Source organism: Pristis pectinata, chromosome 4 (genome assembly GCF_009764475.1).
Source record: "Pristis pectinata isolate sPriPec2 chromosome 4, sPriPec2.1.pri, whole genome shotgun sequence".
Taxonomy (NCBI): domain Eukaryota; kingdom Metazoa; phylum Chordata; class Chondrichthyes; order Rhinopristiformes; family Pristidae; genus Pristis; species Pristis pectinata.
The window spans coordinates 39,900,422-39,912,996 of NC_067408.1; the positions used below are offsets into that span (position 1 = coordinate 39,900,422).

Sequence of the window (12,575 nt, forward strand, 5' to 3'; positions counted from 1 at the left end):
TTCCTTGGAACACACGCTAGATAAACATTAATTGCTGCTGGAAAATCATCAACTCAGGGAAAGATACACTTTGGTCTGCTTGAAACTTGTTGGCCTTCCAGTGTAAGGAGACATGGCATACTCTCAGCTAAGCCAGAACTTAAATTTCTTGGATCTTGACATAGATGCTAGTGTGTAGTGCATGTCACGGAATTAGATGGTTTGGAACACATATCTGTGAAGGAGCCCACAGATTTTCATTCCATTAATGATGCTTCACTGTGCACAGTCAGGAAGGTGCTTCCTCATTTTCATCAGCTCATTTTAAATCTGACGCACACTCTATCATGATATACACTTCAGTGTAAGGCAAGCAAGTGCTGCCGACTGGCACGTTTCAGAGTACAGGAGTACATGCTGAGGGACATATTGAAGCTCGGTGCAGCCAAGGCAAAGGTTCTGTGAGGAGGGACCACGGTCTAGTGTCCTGCAGTCACGGGACACTAAGTTGCTGGGCATTGACTTAGAACATACTCCTAACAATGTTTCTTCATGGATGCATTGTTTAAAGAGGAAACGTGAGTGGCTTTGATGCATTATATCAGAATGTATTGGATTGATGGTACAATGACCTTAGAAAGAGACATGTCCTGGTTGTACTCACGGTATACATTATGAATAAAATATATTTTTGAAACAAAAAAAAACTGCTATGCAGGGGCTGTAGTTAACCAGGGGGACAATCAGCAAGATTTCAGTGCAGTTCAACCCATTACACACCATTAGTCTGCATCTGGAACATAACTCTACCCTAGAAACTCCTCAGCCCCTGCAGAGACACATTAATCCATTTCTGTATGGCACACCATGAAGCTTCTCAGTGGTGGGCCTGTCATTTGTAAATGTAGTTGCTCCTGTGGCCAAGGCATCAGGTACTACTGACTCACCACAACCTAGGGTAAGGCCTTTTCTTCATGCCCAGTGTGCAAGAAGAACAATCCACACAAGGAAGAATCAGGTAGAATATCTGGAGTGGCACAATTCAAACTGGAAGCCACATAGTTGTATTCCAACCAAGATAAAAAATGAATTTCATACGTTTGGTGTTATACGACCAAACTTCAGGCTGAAATCTTTGGCTACTTAGCATTGTGCTGTGTGGCATCACCTTTTGAAAATGCTTGGTTATCAGGTTAAAAAAATTATTCCCTTTCTTTGCCTTTTTTGTTAATACTTCTGACAAAATGCCATGTTAGAACTAGCCATGCACGACATTGGCCCCGAGGTGACGAATTCAGCCAATCAAAGGCATGCTTTATGCTGGTTGCACATTGAAATAATTGATTTGAACAGGCAGCACATAATTGGTGAGCTACCTAAACTGCAACCAATGGACACAGGTTACTAACTTTCTGAGATTGCTGTGCCTTTTTAATGATCATGGAATTTAGTCTCTAAAGTCTTTTTGCGATAAAATTGAGATACTCGAGAACATATAAGGGGAACATAACGCATATCATGATAGAGTGTGCGTCAGATTTAAAATGAGCTGATAAAAATGAGGAAGGACCTTCCTGACTGTGCACAGTGAAGCATCATTAATGGAATGAAAATCTGTGGGCTCCTTCATAGATATGTGTTCCAAACCATCTAATTCAGTGACATGCACTACACACTAGCATCTATGTCAAGGTCCAAGAAATTTAAGTTCTGGCTTAGCTGAGAGTATGCCACTTCTCAGAGTTTTATGAAATTCATAAAATTGTTCAAGTAACAACCTTGTTAACTAAACACCACTGTAGTCAATCTACTCTAGTAAACTACAGTGAGGAAACATTACCATGCTAGTTGAGGCAAATGCATTCCTTGCTTGTTTCCAAAATACCCAGAGGCAGTGAATGTGGTTCCACTGGCTTTGCAGATACTCGGTATTTTAATCTGAGTTTCTGTTGTCATGAAAATCATTTATTTCTCAGTTTACACACTATTAATCACAGAACAAATTGTTAACTCTTGTCTGCGCAGTTCCAGTTTAACTGTCATTTAAAGAACTTTACAAAATCTGACAGCCTGTGGTCAGAAGAGGTTAAAATTCCAGTGCAATGATATGAATGTTGCAGAATCAAATGCCCCTTGTATCTTGGAACTAGTTGTTAGCTTCAGGGCTATCCGAAGACTAGAACAGCATAATTCAAAAGCAGATTGGGTGTTGGTTTTAATTTATTCATCAGGCCTGATGGCAGCACATTTCCATTTCTCTGAATGAATTTGTCAAGTATAAATATGTTCACTCATGGACTATCCTAGTAATTTGGACTGGCATATGTAAACCTGTGACAACTTAAATTATAGAAGACCATGACAAGCAATAGAAAATATTTTAATGTATTAATATTTGAAGACTTGCATTGAATTAAGACCAACAATGCAATCCAATATTCAGTGTCAGCATTGTATTTCATCAGGTTTCTTTGTCAACCTTGGATTCCTTTTCTGATGTTACACTATTGGTGGTTTCCAGCCAGTTGCTTGAACTGTGAATATTTATATCCTAATAAACTCTCTGGGGTAAGAAACATCAGGTGAGATGGTCCATGGATACAGCAAAACTGAGGTCCTGATTGTAAAATGTCTTTTCTCTCATCAATATAGGAATAAAACTTCCACTTCTGCTCTCTTGCTTCAAGCTAAAAGCACAGAATGATTTGCTATTAATTTAAAATAAATGAACACAAACAAGCATGAGCTGGTAGTGGGCATTCCCTTTATTGCAAAGGACTACAGAGCATCATTTTAGCCTCATTGTAATAATGAAAGTTACATTAGATTTTTTTGCTGTTTCATAATCAATGGGCAAGATGCTAGTCTTCAAAAACAATGTAGGTAATCATATTGATTCTTGATATTCATTCTGAAAGTTAGATATAAATTCTTATTAGTTTCAATAACCTTTTGTAATCGTTCATGCTGCAGTTGTTACATGCAGCAAGATCTGGCTCAAAATCCAAAGGGATATGGGCCAGATGGGACAAGCTTAGATGGGAATCGTGGTCGGCATGGACTTTATGACTCTATGAATGGCTGAGAGGACCCAGGCTGCCAATGTTGTATCTATACTGGAATAGCTTATATTCACAAAAGAAATAGACTTTGTTGTTGGATAATTCAATAAAGGGACAGGTGAAAGTCTAGTCCAGGTCTCCATTAATAAAGAGAAGGCAATTGATACCTTGGCAGGTCCAGAACCAGATTGGATTTAACCCAGATTGCTGTGGAAGGCAAAGGAAAAGATTGGGGCTCTGGCTGAGATTTTGAGATCCTTGCTGGACCACATGACTGGAGGATAGCAAACATGGTCCCCCTTTTCAAGAAAGGGAAAAGCCTGAAAACTATAGAACTGTGAGCCTAATATCGGTATCAGGGAAGATACAGGAAAAAACTTCTGAGGGAGTGGATTAATAATCACTTGGAAAGGTGGGGACTAATTAGAGACAGCCAACATGTCTTTGTGAAGGGCAGCTTCTGTCCGACCAATTTGACTGTAACAGGTAACATTGTGTATCAATGAGGGCAGGGCAGTAGATGTGATTTACATAGACTTTAGTAAAGCCTTTGACAAGGTCCCACATGAGAGACTGGTTCAAAAGGTTAGGACCCATGGGATCCAGTGTAAGTTGATAAACAGGATCCCAAATTGGCTTGGCAATAGGAGATAGAGGGTGATGGTGGAGGGTTGTTCTTGCAATTGGATGCCGGTAACTAGTGGTATCCCACAAGGATCAGTGCTGGGACCCTTGTTATTTACTATATAGCATACATGAATGGCATAGAGGTGAATGTTGGAGACGATCATTAAGTTCACAGATTACAAGAAGTCTGGTGGAGTTGTTGATAGCATGGAAGGTAGTCTTAGGTCGCAGAGAAATATCAATGTGTTGGTGAAATGGACCAAAAAATGGCAGATGGAGTTTAATTCAGACAAATGTGAGGTGATCCATTTTGGGAGCACTAATGAGGTTGGGACACACATCATGAATAATGGGGTCTTAGGGAGTATTGAGGAACAGAGGGACCTCGGAGTACAAGTTGATAGATCTTTGAAGGTGGCAATGCAGGTAGACAAGGTGACTGGGAAGTCATATGGATTACTGGCCTTCATTAGTTGGGGCATTGATGACACAAGTAGGGAGGTTATGTTCCAACTTTATTATACCTTGGTCAGACCTCAGCAAGAATGCAGTTCTAGTTACTATGGTATAGGAAGATATGTAATAGTGCTGGAGAGAGTGCAGAGAAGATTTACCAGGATGTTGCATGGGAGGAGAGACTACAGCTGCCAGGTCTTTTCTGCCTGAAGCGGAGAAGGTTAAGAGGGGATATGACAGAGGTATATAAAATTCAGAATTAGATTTACTATCACTGACTTATATAATGTCAAATTGGGGTTGTTTGGCAGCAGCAATGCAGTACAAAGACATAAAATCACTATAAATTACAAAAATAAACAAATAGTGCAATAAAAAAGTAGTGTTCATGGGTTCATGGACTGTTCAGAAATCTGATGGCGGAGGGGAAGAAGCTGCTCCTGAATCATTGAGTGTGGGTCTTCAGGCTCCTGTACTTTCTCCCCGATGGTGGTAAGAAGAAGAGGGCATGTCCTGGATGGTGAGGTCCTTAGTGATGGATGCGCCTTCTTGAGGCACCACCTCTTGATGATGTCCTTGATGGTGGGGAGAGTTGTGATGGAGCTGGCTGAGTCTACAACCCTCTGCAGTCTCTTGCAATCCTATGCATTGCAGCTTCCATACCAGCCTGTGGTGCAACCAGTCAGAATGCTCTCCACCATACATCTATAGAAATTTGTAAGAGTCTTTGGTGACATACCAAATGTACTCAAACTCCTAACAAAGCAGAGCCACTGGTGTGCCTTCTTCATGATTGCATCAATATGTTGGGCTCTTGATCCTACAAGACGTTGATGCCCAGGAACTTGAAGCTGCTCACCCTTTCCACCACTGACCCCTCAATGAGGACTGGTGTGTGTTCTCCCAACTTCCCCTTCCTAAAGTCCACAATCAATTCCTTGAGTGTGAGGTTGTCATTGCGACACCACTTAATTTCTCCTGTACACCTCCTCGTTGCCATCTGAGATTCTACCAGTGACAGTGGTTATGAGGGGTATAGATAGGGTAGACTGCAGGAAACTATTTCCCACAAAAGAGGTAGATTAAACCAGAGGACATAAGTTTAGGGTAAAAGGGAAGAGATTCAGAGGAGATATGAGGGGGACCAGAGAGTGATAAATATCTAGAATGAACTGCCTGAGAGAGTGGTTGAAGTAGGGTCACTGACAGCATTTAAGAAGTGTCTGGATGAGCACTTAAATCGCTTAGCATAGAGGCCTGTGGACCAAGTGCAGGCAAAGGGGTTAGTACAAAAAGGTGCCCACTGGTTGGTATGGAAGGGATGTGCTGACTAGCCTGTTTCCATGCTACACAACTCGACAGTTCTATCATTCTGTGGACAAATCTATGCGGAAAAGTCAAAGCAATGATGTGAGGGCAGAAATGGATAGTTTGATAAGAGTGGAACCTGGTTACAACACCCTGGATTGTTCTAACCTCTTAATAATTTGAATGACATATTTAAAGAAAAAAAGTATTCAAATTTTAAGAATAACCATAGTTGTGATACATTTAAAATGAATTATTGTGGGAGTTTTCCTTTCTATATCAGATACATTGCAAAGCAGTTCGGTAACGGAATGATAATGAGTGTAAGACACAGGAAAGTGCATTCTTGGTATCAAACCTCACATTCTGGACCAGATTTTAAAAATTTTACTCCAACTCTTACTCTTCATTCCAAAGTACAAAATGCAGTGTCATTTGGCATTTCAGTGCTGTACTAAAGTGCCTCCTGTTACTGGAGGTGTCTTCTATTGGATCCTATGTGAGGTACCATCTATGAAATAATGTCATGGAAACTTTTACATCCATTTGACAGGGCAGAAGGGTCTTTTAACACTTAATCCTCAAGACAGTACTTCCAACTCTGCAATACGCAGTCTGTTCTGTATTGAAATGTCAATTTATAATTTTGTCCTTGTGTCTCTGGGGTGAGATTTCCAATACTGAATGGGAATCTAATTCAAGCAGGATTAAAAAAAACAGAATTTACAATGGGTGCAGCTATTGACTGTAGAATCTTGCAACAAGAGATTATTTCCAGAGGAGATAGTCTGAAATATAAGCACGACTGCCATTCAAATAGCTTGTTCTGCTTCCAAGTGATGGCATCGTGACATTCAATAGAATGGCCAAATGAAAAATATTGGTACCTTGAAAAGTTATTATTTAATAATGCTGTTCCAGCAACTGCATTGTGCCTTCAGCCACTAAATCCTGAGTCATACAAGAGCAGAGCTCTTTGTATTTGCTGACTTTGAGGGCTATCTTGCTTTTGATATCTACAAAGCATCTTGATTGCTTCAAGAAGTTCATTTTAATTGAGTTATTTTTTTGAAAGTTGATGACTGAAGCTATCGTCTTTTTAATATAAAATGCCAGCACTGACTTCAATTCATCTGCCTGAATTGACACTTTAAACAAGAGAGATTGCATTCTCTTCTGGATAGTCTCAGGTCCATAATTTTACATTACAGATCCTAGTGTACAATATAACAACACATGTACAACACTGCAGTGTTGCTTTTTAATTAATAAATGAGTAAAAATTAATATATTTGAGAGACTCTGAAGAGAGTCTCTGAGAGAATCTAAAGATAAACAAAGATAATGCAGGAAAGAGAACTCTTGTTGTCCTCTGGCTGCTAATTTTTGGTGTGTACACACTACTTATAGTTGCAAGAGATCCATAGTGAAATATTTTGTTGATTGTCATGTTGATACTATGATGTCAAAACAGTCAGTAGAATGACCTCCCAGAGTCTGGAACAGTGTTAGAGAGTCAGTGATGTCTCAGGTAGCTTTTTGCATTTTTGATCACTGTGATTGCTTTGCTCTTCCTTTTCGAAGAATTGTTTTGGATTTAAATCACAAGGCTCCGGAGTCTGTGCTCACATAATGCTCCATCCATTGTATTTGTAACTTTAAATCATAGCTGCATGGATTGCAGAGAGAGGGGGAAAGGAAGAACAAGGGGAAGAGAGAGGAAAAGAATGAAAGAAGTTGGCTGTTTCACAACTTCAGGACATCTCAAAGCACTCTACAGCCAATAAATTACATTTCAAGGATGGGCACTGTGGCAGCATAGAATGTGCAGCAGCCAATTTGTGCACAGCAATCTCCTTTAGCCAGCAACATATCAGCCAACAAAATTTCTGCTTTAAATGATGTTGATTCAGGCGTAATTACTGGCTGGAACAACGGATGCAACACCTTTGTTTTCTGAAATCTCAGGAAACTTTCTGGTGAATCATCATTGCACTTCCTCTGTGGCATGTATATCCTTTTTTAGGTATCAAGACCAAAACTACGTACAATTCTCTGAGCGCCACTTCACTTAGGCCCTATATAATTATAGTTAGATATATTTAGTCTTGTTAACTTTTGTGTTGATTTGACAGGGTGCATTGAGCTTCAGTTTAACTTGTGTGAGATGATGCAGCACTGTCTCAATTGTTAGACCAGAAGGTCAGCCGATAATTTCTTCCTCAGTCTTCGGGAGTGGGGCTTGATCTTTCTGACTTGGAATCGAAGGCAAGCTGATGTAATTTTGAAGGCAGGAATACACTTCCCTGTTACCTACATTCGAGTCTTTTTAACCAACTGCTTTGCATTGTATTGGACATAGAAAAGATAAATTGTTAATTACTTCACCTTTCATGCTTGGCAATAGTGATGCCTATTAAGTGTAAAGGAATTTTTAAAAAAATATTTCTCTTTCAAATTATTGTAGGGCCACAGTATGAATTGTAAGACTATGTTTTGTCTCCAATAATTACATTAATATTGATATATCACTTTTTTTTCTGTGCTGCAGAATTACAGCAGGTCAGGCAGCTTGTCCCTCATTATGGAACATTACCCAAAAGGAGTTATATTGTGCTGCATTTCTGCACAAATTAGATTTACCTCCCAAGTTCAGCTGCTGCAGCCACCACACCTAGCCCCTTTGTTCCAGCCATTTAGGACTGAACAAAGCAACAGTGAAGCTTCCTGGAATGTTTTTCAACTTAATTTGCTTTGCCATTTTACAGGCATAAGAATTACAAGCAAGGGTAAGCCATCTGGCCCTTCAAGTCTACTCTTCCAATCATTAAGATCATGACTGATCTTCATCAATTTTCCTGCATTATCCCCATATCCCATGGTTCCCTTAACCTCCAGAAAAATATCAATTTCTGTTTTGAATGAAGTTAAAGCCAACCTGGATACCTCTCATTTCAGTCCTAAACATCCTATCCTTATTTTGAGACCATAACTCCTAGTTTTGGACTCTTCAACCAGGGGGAACATCCTCGCTGCATCTACCCTGTTGACTCCTGTAACTGTCGTGTTACTGTTCCCCAATTCCCCACCATCAACATCATGGGAAACGCAAATGGCCAGAAACTATCTTTGCTGGGCATATAATTACAGTTATTGCAAGAGTACTTCACAGGCTGGGTACTGAACAGCGCAAAATGCATTTAGATATCTAATCAAAACCAGACTATACAACGATTAACTGTCACCCTGTGCAAACTCTTAGTGCTTGATTTTCATGCATCCTTTCCCTTCCTAATTGTTCTGCATGGTGCTCCACAGTTATTGCAACCAAACAGGTGAAAAGCTGGTGAGATACACAGAGAGGGCTGCAAATCAGTACATCAAGCAGTCTGCTCCTGCTGATTTGACTTTAGATAGTTATGTGCCACCATGTGCGGAAAGTAATCTAAACTCGCTGATTTATAGGCAACAGCAAGGCTGAGGGCAATGTGGCAAGGTGGGGGTCACAAATTCTGTCATTCTGAGGGCAGGCAGCTGTTCCATAAGCCATGGTACTAGTTTTGTCGAAACCCTTGTCACAAAAATAAGCACTTATAATTACTGTATGAATCCACTGCCTCTGAATATTAAATTACTGAAATTTGCTTAAAAGAATTATATATAAAACCATGGTGTAGAGAACACCACCATCAGTTTATTTGTAATTTAAATCAAAAATCATGTTTAAAGGATTTTAAAATGTAACTTTTAGTGCCCTTTTATGAAAATAAAACAGCTCAACTTTTAAGCCTTTCAGAAAGTTTGCAAATGAGGGCACTGTGATGTTGATAAATTCACCCTAAAGGCATGGCTTGCTTTGTGAATGTGGCCTGGTTTTTGAAATCCAGAGCAGAAGATTGCAGAAATTTGCTTTGTACTGAACTGAAATTGTGCTGGTAATACTACTTTAACCAAGTTGTGCCAAGAAAAAAACACACAATCCAGTGCAAACTTCTAGCCAAAAACTTTATCATAAGACAGGCTTTCAGTCATTTTGCTTATAAGTCTGTAAGCCAATTTGCTTGCTTATCACTGAGTGAAGGCTCCTCCTGACCTTGGACCTGGAGTGGTTGCTCATTTCCATATATCACCTGTTCTATTTACCAGTTGACCATTATTTCCCCTTCATTTAAATCTAATATGATCCACATTGTGTCATTTTATATCAGTTTGGTGTAATTTGGTCTGTTTTACAGTTTGTGGTTCCGACTTGGCCCAAGCAAACTTCTTCTACAAGAATGGAGAGTATATCTGCACGCTGGATTATCAACGGCTCTATGGCACACGCTGTGACAGTTGTAAGGAGTTCATCGGGGGAGAGGTGATCTCAGCTCTGGGAAGGACATTCCATCCAAAGTGCTTTGTCTGCACAGCCTGCAGGTAATTTGAAAAATAGTAACAGACCGTGAATATAACAGTTCATCAGTCTAAACAGCAAATAGTGATTTGAGAGTTCAAGTTAGGAAATAAAGGCTAAATATTAGCAATTTGGAACCAATTTTAAATAATAGTTATGGCTCTGTGAATATTTAGGTAGAATATGTTGTGAGAGTGTAATGAAATGGACAATGACAGTGTCCGTGGCACAATGGAAAAGGCTCATGACCTATCAAGAGAGGACAGCAGTAGACAATTTTATAGGGAAAGTTGTGTGTTGCTGTCTTCTACAGAAAGGACATTCTCTGATGGCCATTAAAGAAACAAATTGACTGTGGCCTTGGGTGGCCTTGTGTGCACCCGAGTTTTGTTTTCTCCAACTTGTGTTGCAGCAAGCAGCTGCTTGCCTGCATTACAGTAGTCCTCTCTTATATTTCCACTTATTCCAGTACCACTGCTGCCTTTGAAGTGACAGAGTGCAGCTGCAGCTACTCTCCGACAGCTGGACTTCCCAAACTCGGCCAGAGCAGCCAGATATGACTATCCAGAGACTTTCCATAATGCTGATGGGAAGCACAATGAAAAAATTGCTGCTTTGAAATTTGTGAATGCTCATACCATATTTTTCTGGGTATACATTAAATATCAGCAGTTCAAACACTTGCAGGCAACAGTTTCTCAAGGGTCCAAATTTAAGTACAGGGTTTCCAGTTATATATCTGAATCAGTCCATCATTCAATTCAGGCAGATGCTCACGACACCTGAAGAGTGAATTAGTCATTCCTTCAGACTCTCTAGGTAACTGGATACTGCTATTTACAAAATGGCAAAAGATTGGTTGCTAAAGTTCCCTGCTCTAAAAATGTTTGTATCCTGTACAATACATTAATGGCTCTACACTGTTAACATTATGCCACTATTTCTTGGCAGCTTGTAAAACACCATCATTGATATGTCATCCTCTCTCACACTCAGTTTGATTTCTTACATTTATCAGTTGTTTTGTGTTCTGTGGGTACAGGTGATGGTCCATTGGTTCAAAGAGTGCTTTGGACATTTAACCATTTAGAACTGCCATGTCATGAATTATGTGTCCTAAATACACACATGTAACTGGTGTGGAGAATTGCGTTCCTCCAATAATGTTTTATAATTAATGCTTTCATTCCCACCTGTTTTTACTTTAATCACTTCCAGACGTTCCCTCCCAAATAAATCTTCTGTTCCAGCTGTTGCTTACACGACTGTTTTGTTGTGGATACACTTTTAATTTTAGCACGAGAGCTGTAAGTTTTGGGTTGTCAAGAATATGTTCACAACAGCCCCTCATTCTCCTGCTAGAAGTGTTAGATCGTGATTATCTGCTATTTTTTTCTGCAAGCATTACGAAAATCATATTCATTTCAATAGGATTTAGGAGAACACAAATTCACTGGCTTATTGGAAAAGCTGCTGTAATGTAATTCAGGAATTTGTGATTGATCTAAACTTTATCAAAATGAGGTGATTTAGAACACAGCGCACAAATCTTGGCTTTTCTACAATTACTTTTAAAGAGACTTATATAGAGTAATATGATGGTGGAATCAAAGGATTCACTGGCTAACTGCATGGAAAAGTATTTGGCACAATATTTGTCAGAAATTCATTGTGATGCCTTGAGTGGGTTCCTGCCCCTGGTGCAGCTGTCTGCCTGTGTCAGACACAAGAACCAGCAGCAACAGCTGCACCTGTTTGCGATGGAACAGATTTAGCTCAGTCAGGGCATTGGTCACATAACATTGATTTTATGGCAATATTATTCTAGCATGAAATCTGTGCCATTTATTGTAGATACCATATGTGGATAACAATTATTCCTCGAATAGCATTTCAACATCAGCCATGCTGTTGCATTCTGAGCTAACTCCTTGGCCATTGGCACTAACCAAACAAAATCCAAACAATCTGATGTACTGAGAATAAAGGTGTGTGCAAAACATTGCTGGCATCAGTGAAATGATGGGTGGTTTAATGTTTAATATAATGCCAGTTTCCTATTTGATAAGGGTGGTGTCATTTACTTCATGCCATAGAACGAAAATAATTATACAGAGTTAAATTGAAAGACATGTCTTCCAGAAGTCACAGGTGTTTTAATAATCTACTGAGAATTTTGGATAAATTTAGTTATAGCTCCCAGAACAATCTCTTTTGCACAGTGGTGTGCCTTGGTTATAATACTGATGATACATGATTTCAGTGATTAAACAATAACATTTCCCAGAAAAGAACAAAATTATGTGAAGAAATATTAACATCAGTGGTAATTATTTGCGATAATGGATATTTATAATGACACATGCAGTATATTTAAACCATTGTGTGTAGTCTGAGAAGATCCTTGAGTAAACCAAATGTATCTGCTAAATCTGCCCATGTTTCCTGCATATTATTTTGCATACTCTGCATGATACTTCATTGTAAACTAGGAATCCACAGGGGCAAATATATTGCACTGGTGATGAGAGTGCAATGGAAAAGAACTGAAGCTGTTGAAGTATTGAAGTCATTGAATTCCTGAGTAACCTGAGTGTTAAGGTAAGTCGAAGCAACACAATTAGACACAATATTTTCAACATGCAGGCTTTGAAATGACAGGGCTCTGGTTCAGATTCAAGTGCAGAGATTGTTAGATATAATCCTTGTAATCATTGAAGTGAGAATGAAAGAAGATGGCAGCTGAC

At 39.4% G+C, this 12,575-nt stretch overlaps 1 protein-coding gene across 6 annotated transcripts in view; it reads left to right on the plus strand.

The window, feature by feature from the left end:
• ablim3 (actin binding LIM protein family, member 3) overlaps positions 1-12,575 on the plus strand; it is a 211,988-nt gene that overhangs the window by 88,650 nt on the left and 110,763 nt on the right. For all 6 annotated transcript variants that reach the window (XM_052013535.1, XM_052013537.1, XM_052013538.1 and 3 more), the window contains exon 3: positions 9,668-9,851. In XM_052013535.1, coding sequence (XP_051869495.1) covers positions 9,668-9,851 — 184 coding nt within the window. The remainder of the gene's footprint in view (positions 1-9,667; positions 9,852-12,575) is intronic.